This window comes from Pteronotus mesoamericanus, unplaced genomic scaffold (genome assembly GCF_021234165.1).
Source record: "Pteronotus mesoamericanus isolate MK-2021 breed Mesoamerican mustached bat unplaced genomic scaffold, CSHL_Meso_final scaffold_1186, whole genome shotgun sequence".
Classification (NCBI taxonomy): domain Eukaryota; kingdom Metazoa; phylum Chordata; class Mammalia; order Chiroptera; family Mormoopidae; genus Pteronotus; species Pteronotus mesoamericanus.
The window spans coordinates 1,755,176-1,771,126 of record NW_026555302.1 but is presented as its reverse complement, the minus strand read 5'-3'; the positions used below and the strand labels follow the sequence as shown (position 1 = coordinate 1,771,126).

The 15,951-nt window shown below is 42.5% G+C and overlaps 1 protein-coding gene across 1 annotated transcript in view; it reads right to left on the bottom strand.

The window, feature by feature from the left end:
• The window catches only part of CENPF (centromere protein F), a 45,087-nt gene extending 30,325 nt beyond the window's left edge, over window positions 1–14,762 (bottom strand). The window contains exons 1-6 of the mRNA XM_054587512.1: window positions 14,601–14,762; window positions 13,397–13,593; window positions 9,864–9,985; window positions 9,107–9,198; window positions 6,784–7,075; window positions 5,474–5,676 (exon numbers count right to left, since the gene is read on the bottom strand). Coding sequence (XP_054443487.1) covers window positions 5,474–5,676; window positions 6,784–7,075; window positions 9,107–9,198; window positions 9,864–9,985; window positions 13,397–13,593; window positions 14,601–14,762 — 1,068 coding nt within the window. The remainder of the gene's footprint in view (window positions 1–5,473; window positions 5,677–6,783; window positions 7,076–9,106; window positions 9,199–9,863; window positions 9,986–13,396; window positions 13,594–14,600) is intronic.
• Between the last annotated feature and the right edge of the window lie 1,189 nt (window positions 14,763–15,951).

Sequence of the window (15,951 nt, the reverse complement as noted above, 5' to 3'; positions counted from 1 at the left end):
TCTTGCAAGCATGATACATTTGGGGAGGGACTGTAAATATCAAAAGGCGTCTTTGCACACTGCTCTCGCTGCGCCATTTTCCATTGCGGGAGGTTCACGGCACTCCAGGGAATATCACCGCTGGTTTCTCGCCGGCCGCCATGAGCGACACCAACACCCTTCCTTCGCCTTCGCGTAGCCAATTTCCCTTCCCATAGCTCTTCCCACGTGAACTCCATCAAAACTGAGGATGCTCTTCTAAAACAAAATTGCAACCAAATAGTCTGAAATCATCAAGGACTGAAACCTGTTCCTCATTCATCCGCACGTGTCTGCATCTCCAAGCGGCACCCACACAACAATTCGGAACGTCCAGGGAGGCGTAAGAACACTTCCCGGGGTTGGGAGAGAACTGCCTGGTCCAAGGAAATTTGCCCCAAGTCGACACATCTCTCTCCTAAAGCAGTGCCCTGAGAATCCTCATACTCTCATGGAGAACGAAAAAAAGACTGCAAGTTTAACAGACAACTCGGAGGAAAAGAAAACACGACGTAATGCTTTGCAGAAGACCAGTCCAACACCAGTTACTCACCAAGCAAAGATTCAAACAGCAAAGCTCGTCATCAGTGACTGAATGGTTTGACAAAGAGCAGATCTTTAAAAACACCTAATCAAAAAGGACACTGGCGAGCCAATGGTTCCGATCAACCCACTGCCTTGTACATTAAGACATCTTTGTCATTATCCTTAATGTTCCTGAATTTTAAAATCCCCAAGGAAAAATATTACAAAACATTTTTATAATAAATATAAATTCAGTGAATATTTATAGGAAGCCTGCTATATGCCCAACACTGTGCTAAGTATTGGGGATACAGCAGTAAGCAAGTCAGATAGAAATTACTGCCTAAGTGGACCAGAATTTTTTATGTTTGGCAATCTCAGGGAAAAAAATACCGACACATTGTATTGTAGATGAATGAGCCTTTGGCTCCCTCTGCTGGGCATCCTTCAAACTGATTCATTAAAGGATCTCAGAATCAATGTTTTCTCATTGGGAACACTGGGCGAACAAAGAGCCAAAGAGCTTTCGGGAAGTATTACTTATATTTTACTTAATATTTTTAAAGTGACATCCTGGCATTGATGATACACAATGGTGTAACAGTAGCTGCCCACTAGGTATCACGCTGTTTCATGTTCTCAAGGAGCGTCCGGAGCTCCAGTCCTCGAAAATACCTAGCACACAACCCTGACCCTCAGCGTTCTAGGACTGATGTCTCCGTCTGTAACATGTGCGTGCGGAACTCCAGGCTTGCTGCAGGCCCACAGCTTTGTTTCCACATGACTCCGACACCTTTGGACCCCACGTGGGCCATAAGCACTTGGAAGACAAGCACACTAGAAACGTCTTCTGAGCACCAAAGAGCACGGTGTGGGTTGGCTGAAATGTGCTCCATTTCACGGTGAATTCTCATGGCAGTTCAAGAAAGAGCATGTTCAATGCATGACTTGATGTCAGCAACACCCAGCACGCATTCCAGCACGAGGATGACGCCTCGAGAGAAACGACGTCGATCTCCACAACAATCCCATGGCACAGGCCTTATTCACACCATTGAATTGATTGGGGAATGGGGCTCACAAGTGAAGAGCTGTAAAAGCAACAGGACTGGGAGGTGGCAGAGCCACAACTCAAACCCCAGTCTTTCTCACTTCAAACACCAACTCAGACCGCATAAGACGTGACTGCACGCATCAGAGCAGGCCACGGCCCCACCGCCCCTGCACCGCGGCCTCAGCCATCCAGTCAGTATTGGTCCACAAGTTCTCTGGGCGACGAAGCGCTGCACTAGGCGAAGAGATAAGAAGGAACCCACACGACTACATCCACAAAGTCAAAAATACGTAGACATTTCCCTATCCCTCCCGTCAAGAACAACTCCATAGCCTGCATGTGACACCCAAACACGCATCACAAAGCTCGAAAAGGAAAGAAGACAGACTGACTGGCCGCTTCGGGGCCCAAGGGGAAAACCGGACTTTGGTGTCAAGAGAACAGCGCTGTCCTCCCAGAACCTGGATCCCCGGCCACACTCTCGTCCAGGAATGACCTGGGAATCAAGACGTTCTCACAGAAATGAAAACGGAAGGCACCCTGGGGCTCGCAGAACACTCACACGAAGTTCTCACCAGAAGCAAATGAGGAAAGGAGCACATCTGAAAGGAAACGGGAAGGAAGGAGAAGGCCGGATAGAGCAATTTAACTGGATTCCCTTCTTCAGGTTTCATAACTAGGTTTGACGGTTGAAGCGAACGTTCCAACAATGTATCATATGGTTCCATATACATATACAGAAAATACGTACAATTACATTATAAATAGAATAAGATAATAAATGGAAAGAGAAATAAATGTTCTATACTTTATTAGAGCTGGTAAAATGACAACACTAGTAGACTGTGATAAGTTTGTGTGTACATGTAATGTAATACCTAAAGGCTCTACAAAAAAGCACATTCAAAAACACTATAGTTAAATAATAATGGAATTCCCAAAAATGTTAAACACATAGCAAAGTAGGAAAAAAGGAAACAGATGAAAACTGAAAAGAAATAGAAAACAAAAAAATAAGACAGCAGAGTTTAGGCATGGCCTATAAATGACTACATTAAATGTAAAGCTCTAAATATATTAATGAAAAGAAAGATAGTAAAAAAGTGGATTTAAAAATATACTGAAATATATGCTGCCTACAAGTAGAATAATATAAAGAGGCTGATAGTAAAAAGACAGAAAGAAATGTATTGTACCAATATTAATTAAAGGAAAGCCGTAATGACTGTATTACTCTCAGATAAAGTAGACTTCAGAATACAGAAACTTACCAGAGACACCAAGGCATATTATATAATGGTCAATCCACCAAGAAGGTATAGTGATCCTAAATGTATATGCACCTGACAATGGAGCTACAAGCCATGACAAGGAGGAGCAGATAAAATTGAAAGGAAAAATAAACACATCAACAATTATAGGATATTTTCAACATCTCCGTCTCAACAACTGATAGATTTAGACAGAAAATCAGCAAGGATTTAGAATTCAACAACACCATCAACCAACAGGAGGTAATAAGTTTTAGAACACTGCCAAATAACAATTTTTTTTCCAAGTGTCCCTGAAAACATATATCAAGATAGACCATACCCTACACCATAAAACAAACTTCAACAAATTTAAAGGACTTAAGGTCACAGAGTATGTCCTCTGGACATGATGGAATCAAACAAAAAATCATTAACAGAAAGAGGAAAATCTCCAAACACTTAGAAACTAAACAAAATATTTCTGGGTAATGCATATGTCAAAGGAAAAAATAACCTTAAATACACTGAACTGAATAAAAATTAAAATACAGTATATCCAAATGTGTAGAACACAGTTAAAGCAGGACTGAGAGGGAATTTAATAGCATTAAATATCTCCATTAGAAAACGAAAAAAGTCTCAAATTTATAATCAAAGTTCTCCACCTCAACAACCTAGAAAAACAGCAGCAAAATAACCCAAAGCAAGCAAATGAAAATAATAGAACAAAAATCAATGAAATCGAAAACAGAAAAGTAATAAAAGCAATGGATCAAAGAGCTGGTTTGTTAAAAAACTCAAGAAAAGAACAATAAAAGTGACACATATCTAGCAAGACTGACAATGAGAAAAAAGAGTACATACAAATATCAGAAACAGAGTATGCTGACACACAGACTTCAAAGAATAATGAAATGCTGCATACAACTCTACATATATAAATTTGACAATTCAGAGGAAATGAACTACTACTTCCCTCTAAATACATAAACTATCCCAACTCTTTCAATATGAAATAAGTTATTTTAATAGACCTGTAACTATTTTTTTAAATGGAATTTGTAATTTGAAAACTCTCAAAAAACAAAATCTCCAGGCCTAGATGTTTTTATAGAGAATTCTACAAAATTTATAAAGAAATAACACAAATTCTACAAAACATAAATAACACAAAACCTCTTCAAAAAATTGGAGGGAATGCTTCCCAGCTCATGTTCTGAAGTAAAAATTATTATAAATTATCTCTGAAACAAATACCAAAGACAGTACAAAAAAAAAAATAGCTAACCAAGATCTCTCCTGAGTATAGCAACAAAAATCCTTAACAAATTATTAGCAAATAAAATTCAGAAATCTATAAAAAGAATTATACACCAGGCCAAGAAGTGCTTATTCTGATGACACAAAGCTCATGCAAATATTTAACAAGCAATCAATGTAATCATCCATGTTAACAAGGCATTATTTCATAAATCTACGTACAAATCTACAATTATTTTAAAATTAAAAAGATTAGTTTTTTAAAAAGACAGAAAAAATCTGCCCCCAGGAAATAGATCAGACATACAGGAAGATGTATATGGTACATTGGTATTGACCTACTGCCTTAGAAATTTCTAGAGTTTACAGAAAGTAAATCCCTTAAGTCTAACAGGATGAAATGTGCAAGGTTCTCTGTGATTCTGACAATGAGCCAAGCATGGGAACCCCAGGACTCGAACACAAACAAGGGGATGCCTGGGGAAAACATCTCACCCCACTAAGAGGAGAGGGAAAGCGCTCACAGGACGAGCAGCCGCTCAAGAGTATTGTAGGAGGAGGGTATGCCACGCAGAAGGAGACGGGGCTCAGAGGGAGAGATTAGGTCCAGGAGACCTAATCAAATAGGTATGTGTGGTCCTATTTGTGTAGGTAAAAGATAATTCATTTTTACCTACACTTGTCCTCAATACATCGTTCTATCTGTGACTTCTCTATCAATGTTCTATCCTGCGTTACGATGAAGTTCCAGAAGGGCGATGAGTTTTGTCTAATTCCTCACTGCTGCATCCCCAGGTCTAGAACAGTGCCTGACACCGGAAGCAGTCTATAAGTGTTTGTCGAATGAGTCAGTGAATAAACAAACAGAAAACAGAAGACTAGAGAGATAGGTTGGAGACAAACCAACAACCACCCCCCTACACACCCCCCAAAAAACCCTCAAATAACAGGCCTTCATTGGATCTTTAGGATTACATGGATACTGCATCTCAAGAGTAGATCAATTGCATTCCATCCTAATTCTTGAACACCTTTTAAAGCTCCATTACTTTAAGTCTCTTCCATGGGCCAGAAAATGTGCCAGAGGCTACAGATCCATGACCTTCCCTCTCCGCCCTCTGAGATGTAGGATTGAAAGACTTGCTCAAGCTCCTTGGCTGGGAAAATGTGCAGTCCAAGATTGACCCCAAATCTACCCATCTCTTAAAGCACTTACCAGTTCAATGGCACTAGTATTGCCTAAAATACACTAACAAAGCGCTTTACATCATTTACCTCATAAATGTAACTGTCAAGTATGCTCTCGCAAAAATGGCATGGAGAAAAGCGGAGATTTTTCAAAACCTCATGAACAGACAAGTACCTTGGTGGACGCCTGGTCACACTGTGCTGTCATTCTCACTAGTGCTTCTCTCCTTTCCGTCGAAACCTTCTCTTTCTCCTTCAGTTCCATGTTTGCTTTTTCCAGTTGGAGCTGTAGCTCTTGACATTTATTCACTTGGCCTTTCATTTTTTGTTCTTGTCCTTGCAGTTGCAGTTCCAACTCACCAATCTTGCTCCTTAGCTCTTAAACCACAAACAAAACCCACACTTCAATTAATATATACTAGTCACAAAAAAATTGACAACTAAATTCAGAATACATGATTATGTTACTTTGCTCTGAAATCTTTGATCAGACCAATATAAGTCAATGCACATTAAACACAGAAGGTACTTTAATTGGATTGAATTTCAATGTTTAGTCTATTGTTAATTACCGTCAAATATCCTGCAGAAAGCAGGACAAACCCATTTTCTGGATATCACAAAGAAACTCGGGGAAGAAAATGCTGTTCTCAAATTGTGAATATTATCACAATGAGCCTGCAAAAAGTTTATCACATAAAACACCCTGATTTAAATCCCCACTGTGGTTTACACACTGGCAGACTGATATTTGTTTTGTGGCAATATCAAAGCAAAGAAGTGAAGCAGTGAAAAATTCACCCTCCTGTATCCTCCACTACCTTTTTCACCGGTAAAGATCAAGACAGTGTGAACCTCCACTACCAAAATTAACAATACTTTTCTATCATTTTCCCCACTGGCAGCGTGATGGCTCTCACCAGTGAACACTGACGGTCATTTTCCATACACCAGAGCACTGGACATCATCATAGCCTGCAGAGTACATTCCAGACCACCGCCTGGTACCCTTGGCTGCCACCTGCAGCCTGGCACAACGGCCAAGGGTACAGGTTTGCTCCCGCACGGACAAGTTGGCAGAGCAGAGAGCAAAGCTGTTCTGAGGACGCATGTCACACCTCTGGCCAAAAGTGGCCACGACACAGGCTTCTATCCCGGGCACCAAAGGAGCCAGAGGAGAGGCGTGGGGTGTGTCCACTGTCACCATCCTACTCCTGCTGCTTCCGGAAGGACAAGACAAAGGCATTCACCCTCCTTTGGAAAGCTTCAGGGTCCCCGCTTCTCCAGACAAAGAAAGGGACCCTCCAAACCTGGCACACCTTTTCTCATCATCAAAGAGACAGCATTTCCACATCACCAGCCTGGGATGCTGACCACAGGGGCGGCTACCCAAACCCATGAGCACGTTCGAGGACTCAAAATGCCTGGAATTGCCTCACAAATTATCTCAGGAAAATGTACATTTGATTTAGCTCAAAAAAGTACCTTGATTCTGGGCTTTTAGTTGACCTGAAAGAGGAGAACACCTAGAATGATTGCAGCAGCTGCTATCAGCATCCCTCTGCCCCGCCTGCAAAGCTGATCTGCTAGCAGTCGCTACCTCTTCCCCAGGAGTGTGACAGGCGGAGAAACTTCTCCCCATAAGACTCGGGAGAGCACTGGAAGAAAGACGACTTGGAGTTTTCTCTTGTTGCCATGAGAACACAGACGATGAGGCCTGCTGTCGGGCGATGTCCCGGTGATTCATGATCTTCTCTGGAATGACCTGGTTTGCTTTCTGTAAAGACAGAAGCTCTTAGAAATCATCGTATTCAAGACTCTTTTCACGGAGAACAGAAAGCCATGCCAACAGGTTAGCATTGCCACTGGGTCCCGGGAAAGGACGGTCCCCAAGCCACAGGAACTCCTCAGTCCCAAAACCCGGGAACACTTTCTTATGGTCACACTTCAGTGGTGAAGGGTTGAGCCAGTGCTGCTGAGGCCCAAGCTATTCCATGGTAGCTCCGTTCGGCTATTCCCGCCACATCCCTCAAGTACTCCATTAAACACGGCAGTGCCCTTGGAATAATGACATTTCATTTTCCTTGGCCTGCGTTTTGTCACCACCAGTCCCTCCTCCCTCCATAGCATTGTACAAAGAGAATCAACATTGAGTATGAGCCCTGGCTGGTGTGGCTCAGTGGACTGAGTGCCAGCCTCAGAACTGAAAGGTCAGTTGTTTGATTCCCAGTCAGGGCATGTGCCTGGGGTGTAGGATGCGAGAGGCAACCAACTTATCACTACATGTCTCACACATCTAGGTTTTTCTCCTCTTTTTCCCTCCATTACCCTCTCTCTCAAACTAACACATGAAATCTTTAAGACAAACTTTTCAATATTACCCTAAAAAACTCTTCCAATAATTTTACTTTTCACCATACCACGCCCCCCACACCAAACGTCCTAGAAGGTACTTTATGTTCTGGAATAGACACTTGGGGATTTTTCGAATGCCTTGAACCCTTCTTTTTTTCTTCCCACCTCCATTCTGACAAGCAAAGCCAGGGCTGGAGACGCTCCGCTGCACTCTTCGCTGAAGCGCTTTTCCCGCCACGGGGACGGGTGCAATGCCCACGCACTCACGTGCCGCCACTCCGTGACCCTGGAAGCCAATGTCAGGGGCAGGACTGGTGCACATGACCGGAGTGGACAGCAAAGCACAAGACGTTTCCAGGATGAGCTACAGAATTATTCATTCATTTCCGCTCATCTGGAGAGGCAATGCCTTTGTCATCTAAGAAAACCCCGGGGCGTCCCCAACGGCGGTGAAAAGCACAAAAGGAATGAAAATGGTTACATCTCTGATACGGGCTTTTGGGCCTCCACATTTAAGGTATCTCCTTAGAGACTCGGCCTCCCGCTGTTTGTGAAACTCTGCCATCTTACCAACTTCTTCTTGTGCGGAAATACACCGGCAATGTGCCCACATGGACTTTTCTTTTTTTAACAAATAGTATCATGTGAGCAAAAAAGGAAAGGAAAATACCACAGGCACCAGGCATTTTCAGAGTCAGTCCCTCAGCCAGAAGGAGAGGTTTCTCAAACACGCATTGGGTGTATTTTGTCGACCCGAAGCAAATGTCTTTACCCACCTCTCTCTGCCCATGGGAACGCATCCAAATGGACTTCAGAACCCCTGTCAGCAACTGACTTCATACAACTGGGGAGATGACTGAAAACACCCTCCTCGGAAATGAACCTTTCAGGATCGGACACTCACGTCCCGCGCCCACGGCGGCCATCCCCACAATCCCTCAGGAACACGGCACACGGAGCAGGTTCCTCCAGGCGCCACAGCCAGTGTCAGGAAGGCGTCCGTGCCCACCCTCTCCACCCCTGTTCCTTCTCCTCGGATCTTAACAGGCACATCGAGGGCTGGCTGCCGTTTCCATGGAATTCGATGAACACTGAGGGAGACAGTAATCTCCCCATTCTCTTTCATTCACTCTTTACCTATTTCTAAACTTACAAACTATCATCGCTGCCCTGGCCAGGTGGCTCACTGCGTTGGAGCGTCGTCCGTTCGCCAAAAGGTTGCGGGGTCAGTTTCCGGGCAGGGCACATACCTGGGTTGCGGGTTCCATCCCCGGTCGTGGTGTATATGGGAGGGCAACCCATCAAGGGAAGCAGGGAGCGAGGAACTTCATATTCTCAGCGTAAGAAAAATGCACCAGTTCTACGGGAAGCACAATTCCCTGGAGCCCTCTTCTAGCCTATAGAAAAGCACTTTCTCAACTGCACGCTGCTATAAGGCCCATAATTAACTTACTTTTGCCTGCAAGGCTTTCACCTCTGCCTCTAATCTTTTGCGTTCTTCAACTTCTTTATTATATTTTTCTTTTAGATCTTCATATTTGGAACCTAAACACAGACAAGGAGATACAGTTTTACTTTGATCACTGACTTTGTGAAGGAAGTCACAGATCAAGAATTATAATAGGGAGTTCAGAAATCAGTCTCTTAGTACACCAGGAAGAACATTTTAGTTAAGGCAACCGATAGTGATCAAATCATTCCAATATCAAAATCCATAGAAGCACAGGTGGTTTCGATAGTCTGAAATGGAATGATTTCTGAAACACACCACAGAGGCATAAAGGGAAAAGTACAAGCTGCCCAGTGAGTCTGCGCATTTGAACGTGTTTCCGCAGACATTTAGAAAGGGCTGGCAAGAGTGAAGACACCGAAGGCATCAAGGTCCCTGAACGTGGATATGAGACACTTTAATGAGGGGATGCATTTTCCTAAGACATAAGCTAAGTTTTTAAAGCTTCACTATGACTACTGCTAACAACTTGGTGGAATCTCTAAATGATAAATAAGATAATAATTAAGTGAACACTATAGAAACTAACCTGATGGCTCAATATAGTTTAACAGATGCACAAATGTTTATGTTATAGCAAGTAGTTGCATTTTTTAAGTGCCTAGATTAGAAATTGATTCAAAGTTTTATTAATTCGTTTCTTTCACAGAACTGAAATCTTCATAAAAGTACTATTTCTGTGAAATGGAAAACACCTTACCGGTATAACACTGAACTGGTGTTATTGGACTTGTAAAATATTTTTGTGGTGTATTGCATGGATTCACAGAGACATGTGCAGATTGTGCAGCTTTCTGGCTTCTTTCAAGTTCAGATTTACATCTGTAGGAAAAGGACACAGGAGGATGCCAAATCAACGCAAAAGCCACAGGAAGATAACACCCTACTGTTCCCAGAGAGGAATTAAGCTTATAAAAATCACCCTCTGAAAATTCTTACCACTTCATTTATCCAAAAAACATAGGACAGACATATATAACTCAGTGATCTGTCTTCAAAGGAACTTAGTCTCATTCGGTAAACAAACCAATGCTTACAACGTCACAAAGGTTACAAAGAACATCTCTCAGGACTTCAATAGCACAAGAAAGAGTAGGGAGGTTGGGGCTAGTTTCCAAGGAAATTTTATATTCTACGCCAAAGAAAGAGACAGGAACAGAAAAGAACCCAGAACTCAGAAACATAAGGAAAAACTGCTACCTTGAAGCATCGGCTGAAAATCGCAACACGGGATGGCATTACTTAGCTTATTAACTCAGGACAAAGCACAGACGTGATCCATGCACCCTGTATTTGATGGCATTATTTAAACATGTAAAAGTCAAGTTAACGGCACATACGAATACATGGCTGAAAACAGTTACAAAGAAATGGGGGAAATAAATGATACAGTGTACATAAGTACAGACTACGCCTGCCATCTAAGTTCTGAACACCTTTTTCAGAATCAAACAGCCTAAAAGAAGACTCAATTCTTGCCTCTTTCGCCTGATTTTACCTTCGCACAGAAATACAATGAGGACCCTACAAGGACGGCTGATGCGCACCGTTCCCTTGGCCGGGGACGCGGCCCTCAAAGCACACAGTGAACTGGACACACAGTGAACACAGTGAACACAGCGCCGGAGGGCCCTCGCTCCCCCTGCCTCATCTCGGAAGAAGCAACGCCAGGGCTGATGATGACCACTCAGCACACCAATCTGTCACATCCACGCTCACCGTAGGTGGCAGCCCTGCCCAGGAAGTATGTTCAATTACGATGAAAAAAGGAACAAGAAATATGGGAATTCCATCTTCATCTTCATATTTAAATCAATGTTTTCAGAATACTGGCATTTCAGCGTGTGAGGAATACAACTTTTTGTTTTCTCTCTCTGTATTTACTAACTCTTCACACTTTGGTGCACATTTCACTTGGCACTAGCTGCATTTCAAGGGCTCAACGGCCACCTGGAACCAACTACATCAGACTGCGGAGGTCTATAGGCTGCCAAACCTGTCACAAGGCTGGTGATTCTGCAGATGAATTTTCAAGAGCCTCGCAAAATCAGTGTTTCTTTTCCGTCTCAAAATTTACCTCTAAGATCCCCTTTCCCTATACTTTCATTTTAAAAGAAGTTCATTTATCTTAAATATTTTTTAAAAAGCACATACTGCTATTGTTTCTTATCAACATTTATTTCTCCTTTCTCTTAGGGACAACAACACACACCACTACCACCAAAAAAGCACTAAAATAAGATGTTTTCTACTAGGTTTAACTACATGAGTTTGCCAAAATGCAACAGTTTTTTAATCAATATTTCAAATGGTTCAACAAAAGTTCCTTGAGACCTTCCTGAAATGTAATCAGGGGCCGCTGATGGAGAAAAGAAAAGAAGTTCCTGCCCTGCACTTGAGGTGATCGGTGAGAATTTCAAAAGTACACCCAATACTTTTTCTCATATAGTATTTATACCCTTTAACAGTTTTCATACTGAAGAAAACAATACTCTTAATAGTTGTTATACTGTAAAGTTTATACAGCTTATAAACTTTTATAAACATATATCCCTACATCACAGAAACTAAGAATATTTGAAACTCAATGCGCTACACGGCTCTCCTAACCCCATGACAACGGTGACAGCTAATAACAATGGAAAACAACGATTATAAGACCGCTAACGTTTCACATGTGCTCTGTGTCATGGACAACCCTGGGCAATGCAGACCCACCAAAGGATTGCTAACATACGGCACTCTGCAGTGAAAAATACAAACGCATACACAAGTATCCTGTACTAAAATGTTCAAAATAGAAACCTCTCTGTCTAAATTATTAAAACCACTGCTTCTAAAACCTGCGGCCTAAACATGCGTTCCATTCAAATGACTACCCGGCACACGGAGGTGAGCTCCCTCCTTCCCTAGCACTCGCTCTTCCAAAGGAATGCCTGTCCCTCACTCACTCCTTCCGCAAGAGCTGCAGGGCCTACAATCGCCAGCTGCTGAGGATACGCACACCAATAAGACGGACAAGATCCCTGCTCTCGTGGAATTTGCCACGGCAGGCAACAAACAAGAAAAAACTCCACGAGATAGATGTTTATTTCTCAAATGCAATTTACAGATAGCCACCTCCCTACGTGGATTGGAAACAAAATCAGAAAACTATCTCTGAGCCTAATAAAACATCAACTAAAGGCAATGTGGAATCCTGGATCAAATCCTGAAACAGAAAAAAAGATAATACAGGAAAAACTATTCAAATCCTAATAATGTCTGTAGTTAACAACACTGAATCAGTGCTTATTTCTGGCTCGGTCATTGTACTTTGGTTATATAAGATGCTTATAGGTGTTTCTGTAACTCTACAGTTATTTCAAGTATTCTTTAAATTTCTGAGTGGGCACTTGCAGGCTGGACAATGGAACACTTTCCTAAAGTTTGTTTTGCTTTTAGCTTCTACCATTCCTTGTTATTTTGACAAAATTACACTAGCAGAACAAGATACTATTCATCAACTAGCAGTGTAAGCCCCACTAAATTTATTCTGATAATGCCTCTAGGAGTTTTTAAATGGAAAAGTAGTATTAAGCACTTTTCTTAATACTTAAACATGACACTGAAATTGGCAAGTTGACTATGTACCGCTTCAGCTCCCTCTCAGGTGGAAATCTCAGGAGGAACCTCTTCTCGACTTTGCTTCCCTCTCAACTTTCCAGCTTAGATCCCTCCGCCCCGGACTCTAACCGCTCTCTTCCCAATGTCCTCACCCTTTCCCTGTCTCCTGCCCCATCACCCTGGCCAAAAGCCAATCCTAAATCATTCTCCTATTCACCTTTTCAGCATTTACGTCCCAAATACTGAGGACAAAAACAAAAACTCCTATACCTCTATAGATTGGTCCCACTATAAATTCCTTCCTGGTCTCCAACCTCCACTGGGTTGAGGACAGTTTAGGGACTATTTATTATTTTATCACATAGCAACACAGTGTCTGGTTCATGAAACTGAACATGGACTGAATGAACAAATGAAGTGAGCAACCATTTAACGAATTTGTATAGTGCTGAGTTATACAATGATAGGACTGAAGTATATAAGAATCAATTTTCCTTAGATTATTTTTCTTTCCCACAGGAAATAATAATATCACAATGTATATTAAGTACACAGTTAAAGGAAAAGATAAACGTGTCTGATGAATACATATACAGAGATCTGTATAAACACCATTCAGAAACTTACCTTTTAAGCTCCTGCTCCAGTTTCTCTATTTGTTTTTTGGTTGAACTCAGTTGTCCCTCTTGGAAATTCACTTGTGACTCCTTGACTTGAAGTTCGTGAGAAATCTTCTGCTTAGCCTTCTCCAGGTTTTCACATACCTCCAGCAAGCTCTGATTCTCCCTCTTCAGGTTTGTCACCTCCACTTTTTCATTCTCAACCTAGAGGGGAGTGTTCAAAAGGAAAGAGATCTCTTACTTTGTGAAGTGACCGGGTGCTATTGGTGAATCTGAGCCCAACGTGGACGGCCGGCTTTCTGACAGGGACTGTGATGACCTCGATGTCTCTGCTTGAGGAACGCAGAGGCTTCTATGACCTTGCTTTCAAGTCTCTAGAGAGAAAAGGTCTACAAAGTCATGTCTTCTATTGTCTTTGCTCAGGCCTACACGTACCCACACGATGAAGAGAGGCTTTCGTATGCTTTCAAGAACTTAAAATAAAAATAAAAATGAGCCCCCTTATTTCCCTTAGCTAGTCCTTCTCAAGTTGGACTGCTGAAGCCAGTAACTGTAAGGAACTGAAAGATTCTCCCACTAGCAAAGATATTTCAGAGCAGTGACTGCATCACTACTTTGCTGGTACACAAAGAGGTAAGAAAGAAGTGCTGTTGAAGTTTTCCTTTACTATTCCTGAAGAGATGAGGCCCGGGAATGTCAAGGTGAGAAGTCTACTCTCAAAAACTGACAGCCATTTATCATAAAGTGTTCTATACTGTGCCCCCACAGTGTTAGCAGGTGAGCAGAATGGAGGGCAGAGGATGAAGAAAACCAGGTAATTGAAAGTAAAATGTCTCAGAAAGGCCCTGACCTGTGTGGCTCACTTGGTTGGGTGTTTTTCTGCAATGCAAAGGTCGCGGGTTTGATTCCTGATCAGGGTACATGCCTGGGTTGTGGGTTCAGCCCCCCGTCAGGGCACATACAAGAGACAACCAATCTATGTTTATCTCTCATATCGATGTTTCTCTCCCTCTCTTTCTTCTTCCCCTCCCCTCTGTCTAAAAATAAATAAATAAAATCTTTAAAAAAAAAAAAAAAGAATCAACAAAGGAGAGAGATCATTCCCACCAAAATATAGCAAAACCATTTTTCCCTCCGTTGAACAGGCCAAGGTGAAGTGATTCAGGCAGAGAACGAGTGGACAGTTGTGAATCCCAGCGTTTCAGGGCTACCTTCTGTTTTTCCTTCTGCACTACAGCCTCCAGAGTTTCAAGCTGAAACTGCCTTTGTTGCTTTTCTTTCTTCAGCTTGTCCAGTTGTCCTTCCAGCTCTTGAATTTTCTGAAGAGCTCTGCTGGGCAGGCCTTCTTTCCATTCTTCCACTGCCCAGCTCATTTTGCTCTTTTATTGATCAAAGATTGGTGAAGAAACTGAAAACAATAACCAGACCGTTAGTCTTAACAGAGTACAAGGACACTTCAAAGTCTCAGAGACTAATGAGGCTACAGAACCACGTCTAAAATCACATTTGAAAACCCCTTCTTTCAAACCTTAACGAAGCATAGAGAGCATCTGTCTTCCCCGGCCTCTCCAAGGTGCTACCACTCACTGCAACTGAAAAGTACGGAACACGCTGGGATGGCATCCCCTTGCTTCCTGTTGTTCTCTTTCTCTTTTCTGACTTCCTACAGGGCTACCTGCTGTCTCCTGATCAGTTTGCTTCCATTAAAAAACAAATGAACGTTGTGCCATAAGCTTTTGGGTGAAATATGTCCTATTAACAAATAAAATACACAAGATATTTTGCAGAGACTCTTCTTCCCCCCTTCACGACCTTCATTCCCACCACCTCTTTGAGCCCCTTCCTCTGGGACATCCACAACCTGGTCACATCCCCTGCTCACAGTCTCTCATGACCCAAGAACGCTCTCGCCTTCCAAGTTCTTCTCATTCTTTGAATTAATGCGTGCACGAACAAAGCTTGGATGACATCTGAGAACTAAAATCACTGCAAAATGCAGTGAAGTCACACTCCACACAGACCTTGAATGGGAAATAGGCACATAACCGCAGTGATTCAAATCCTAGCTCAGCAACCTCTCAGAGGTGTGGCCTTGGGCATGTCATTGAGCTGCTCTGTGCCTTGGTTTCCTCATTTTCACGATGGGGGTGTAATCACGCTGCCAACTTCCCAAAGCCTCAGAACACTTTCTAAAATCTCTGCGTCAGCCTGTGGTCCCAAGAGGCGAGTGGCGTACCTCCTTCTCAGTCACAGCTGAAGACATTTCAATCAGCTGGGAAAGCCTGGCAACTCTTCATCATTCACCAGCCTCGAGCACTGAAGTGAAAGATAGCACCCATTTTCCACTTATTTTGGCAATGGGGGAAGAGGAAGAAATCCCTCCATGCAGTCCACAGCCGTTTTACTGGTGTCTTTTAATCGACTCTATCAATGCATTCTGTAATCAGCACAACTAATGAATAGCAGGTGAAAGTACTAAGAATGATAAAAAAACATTTTCAACAGTTACAAGAGAGAAGCAAAGGTCTAGGAAAACTATTTAGATATCAAGCTTTGGAAAGC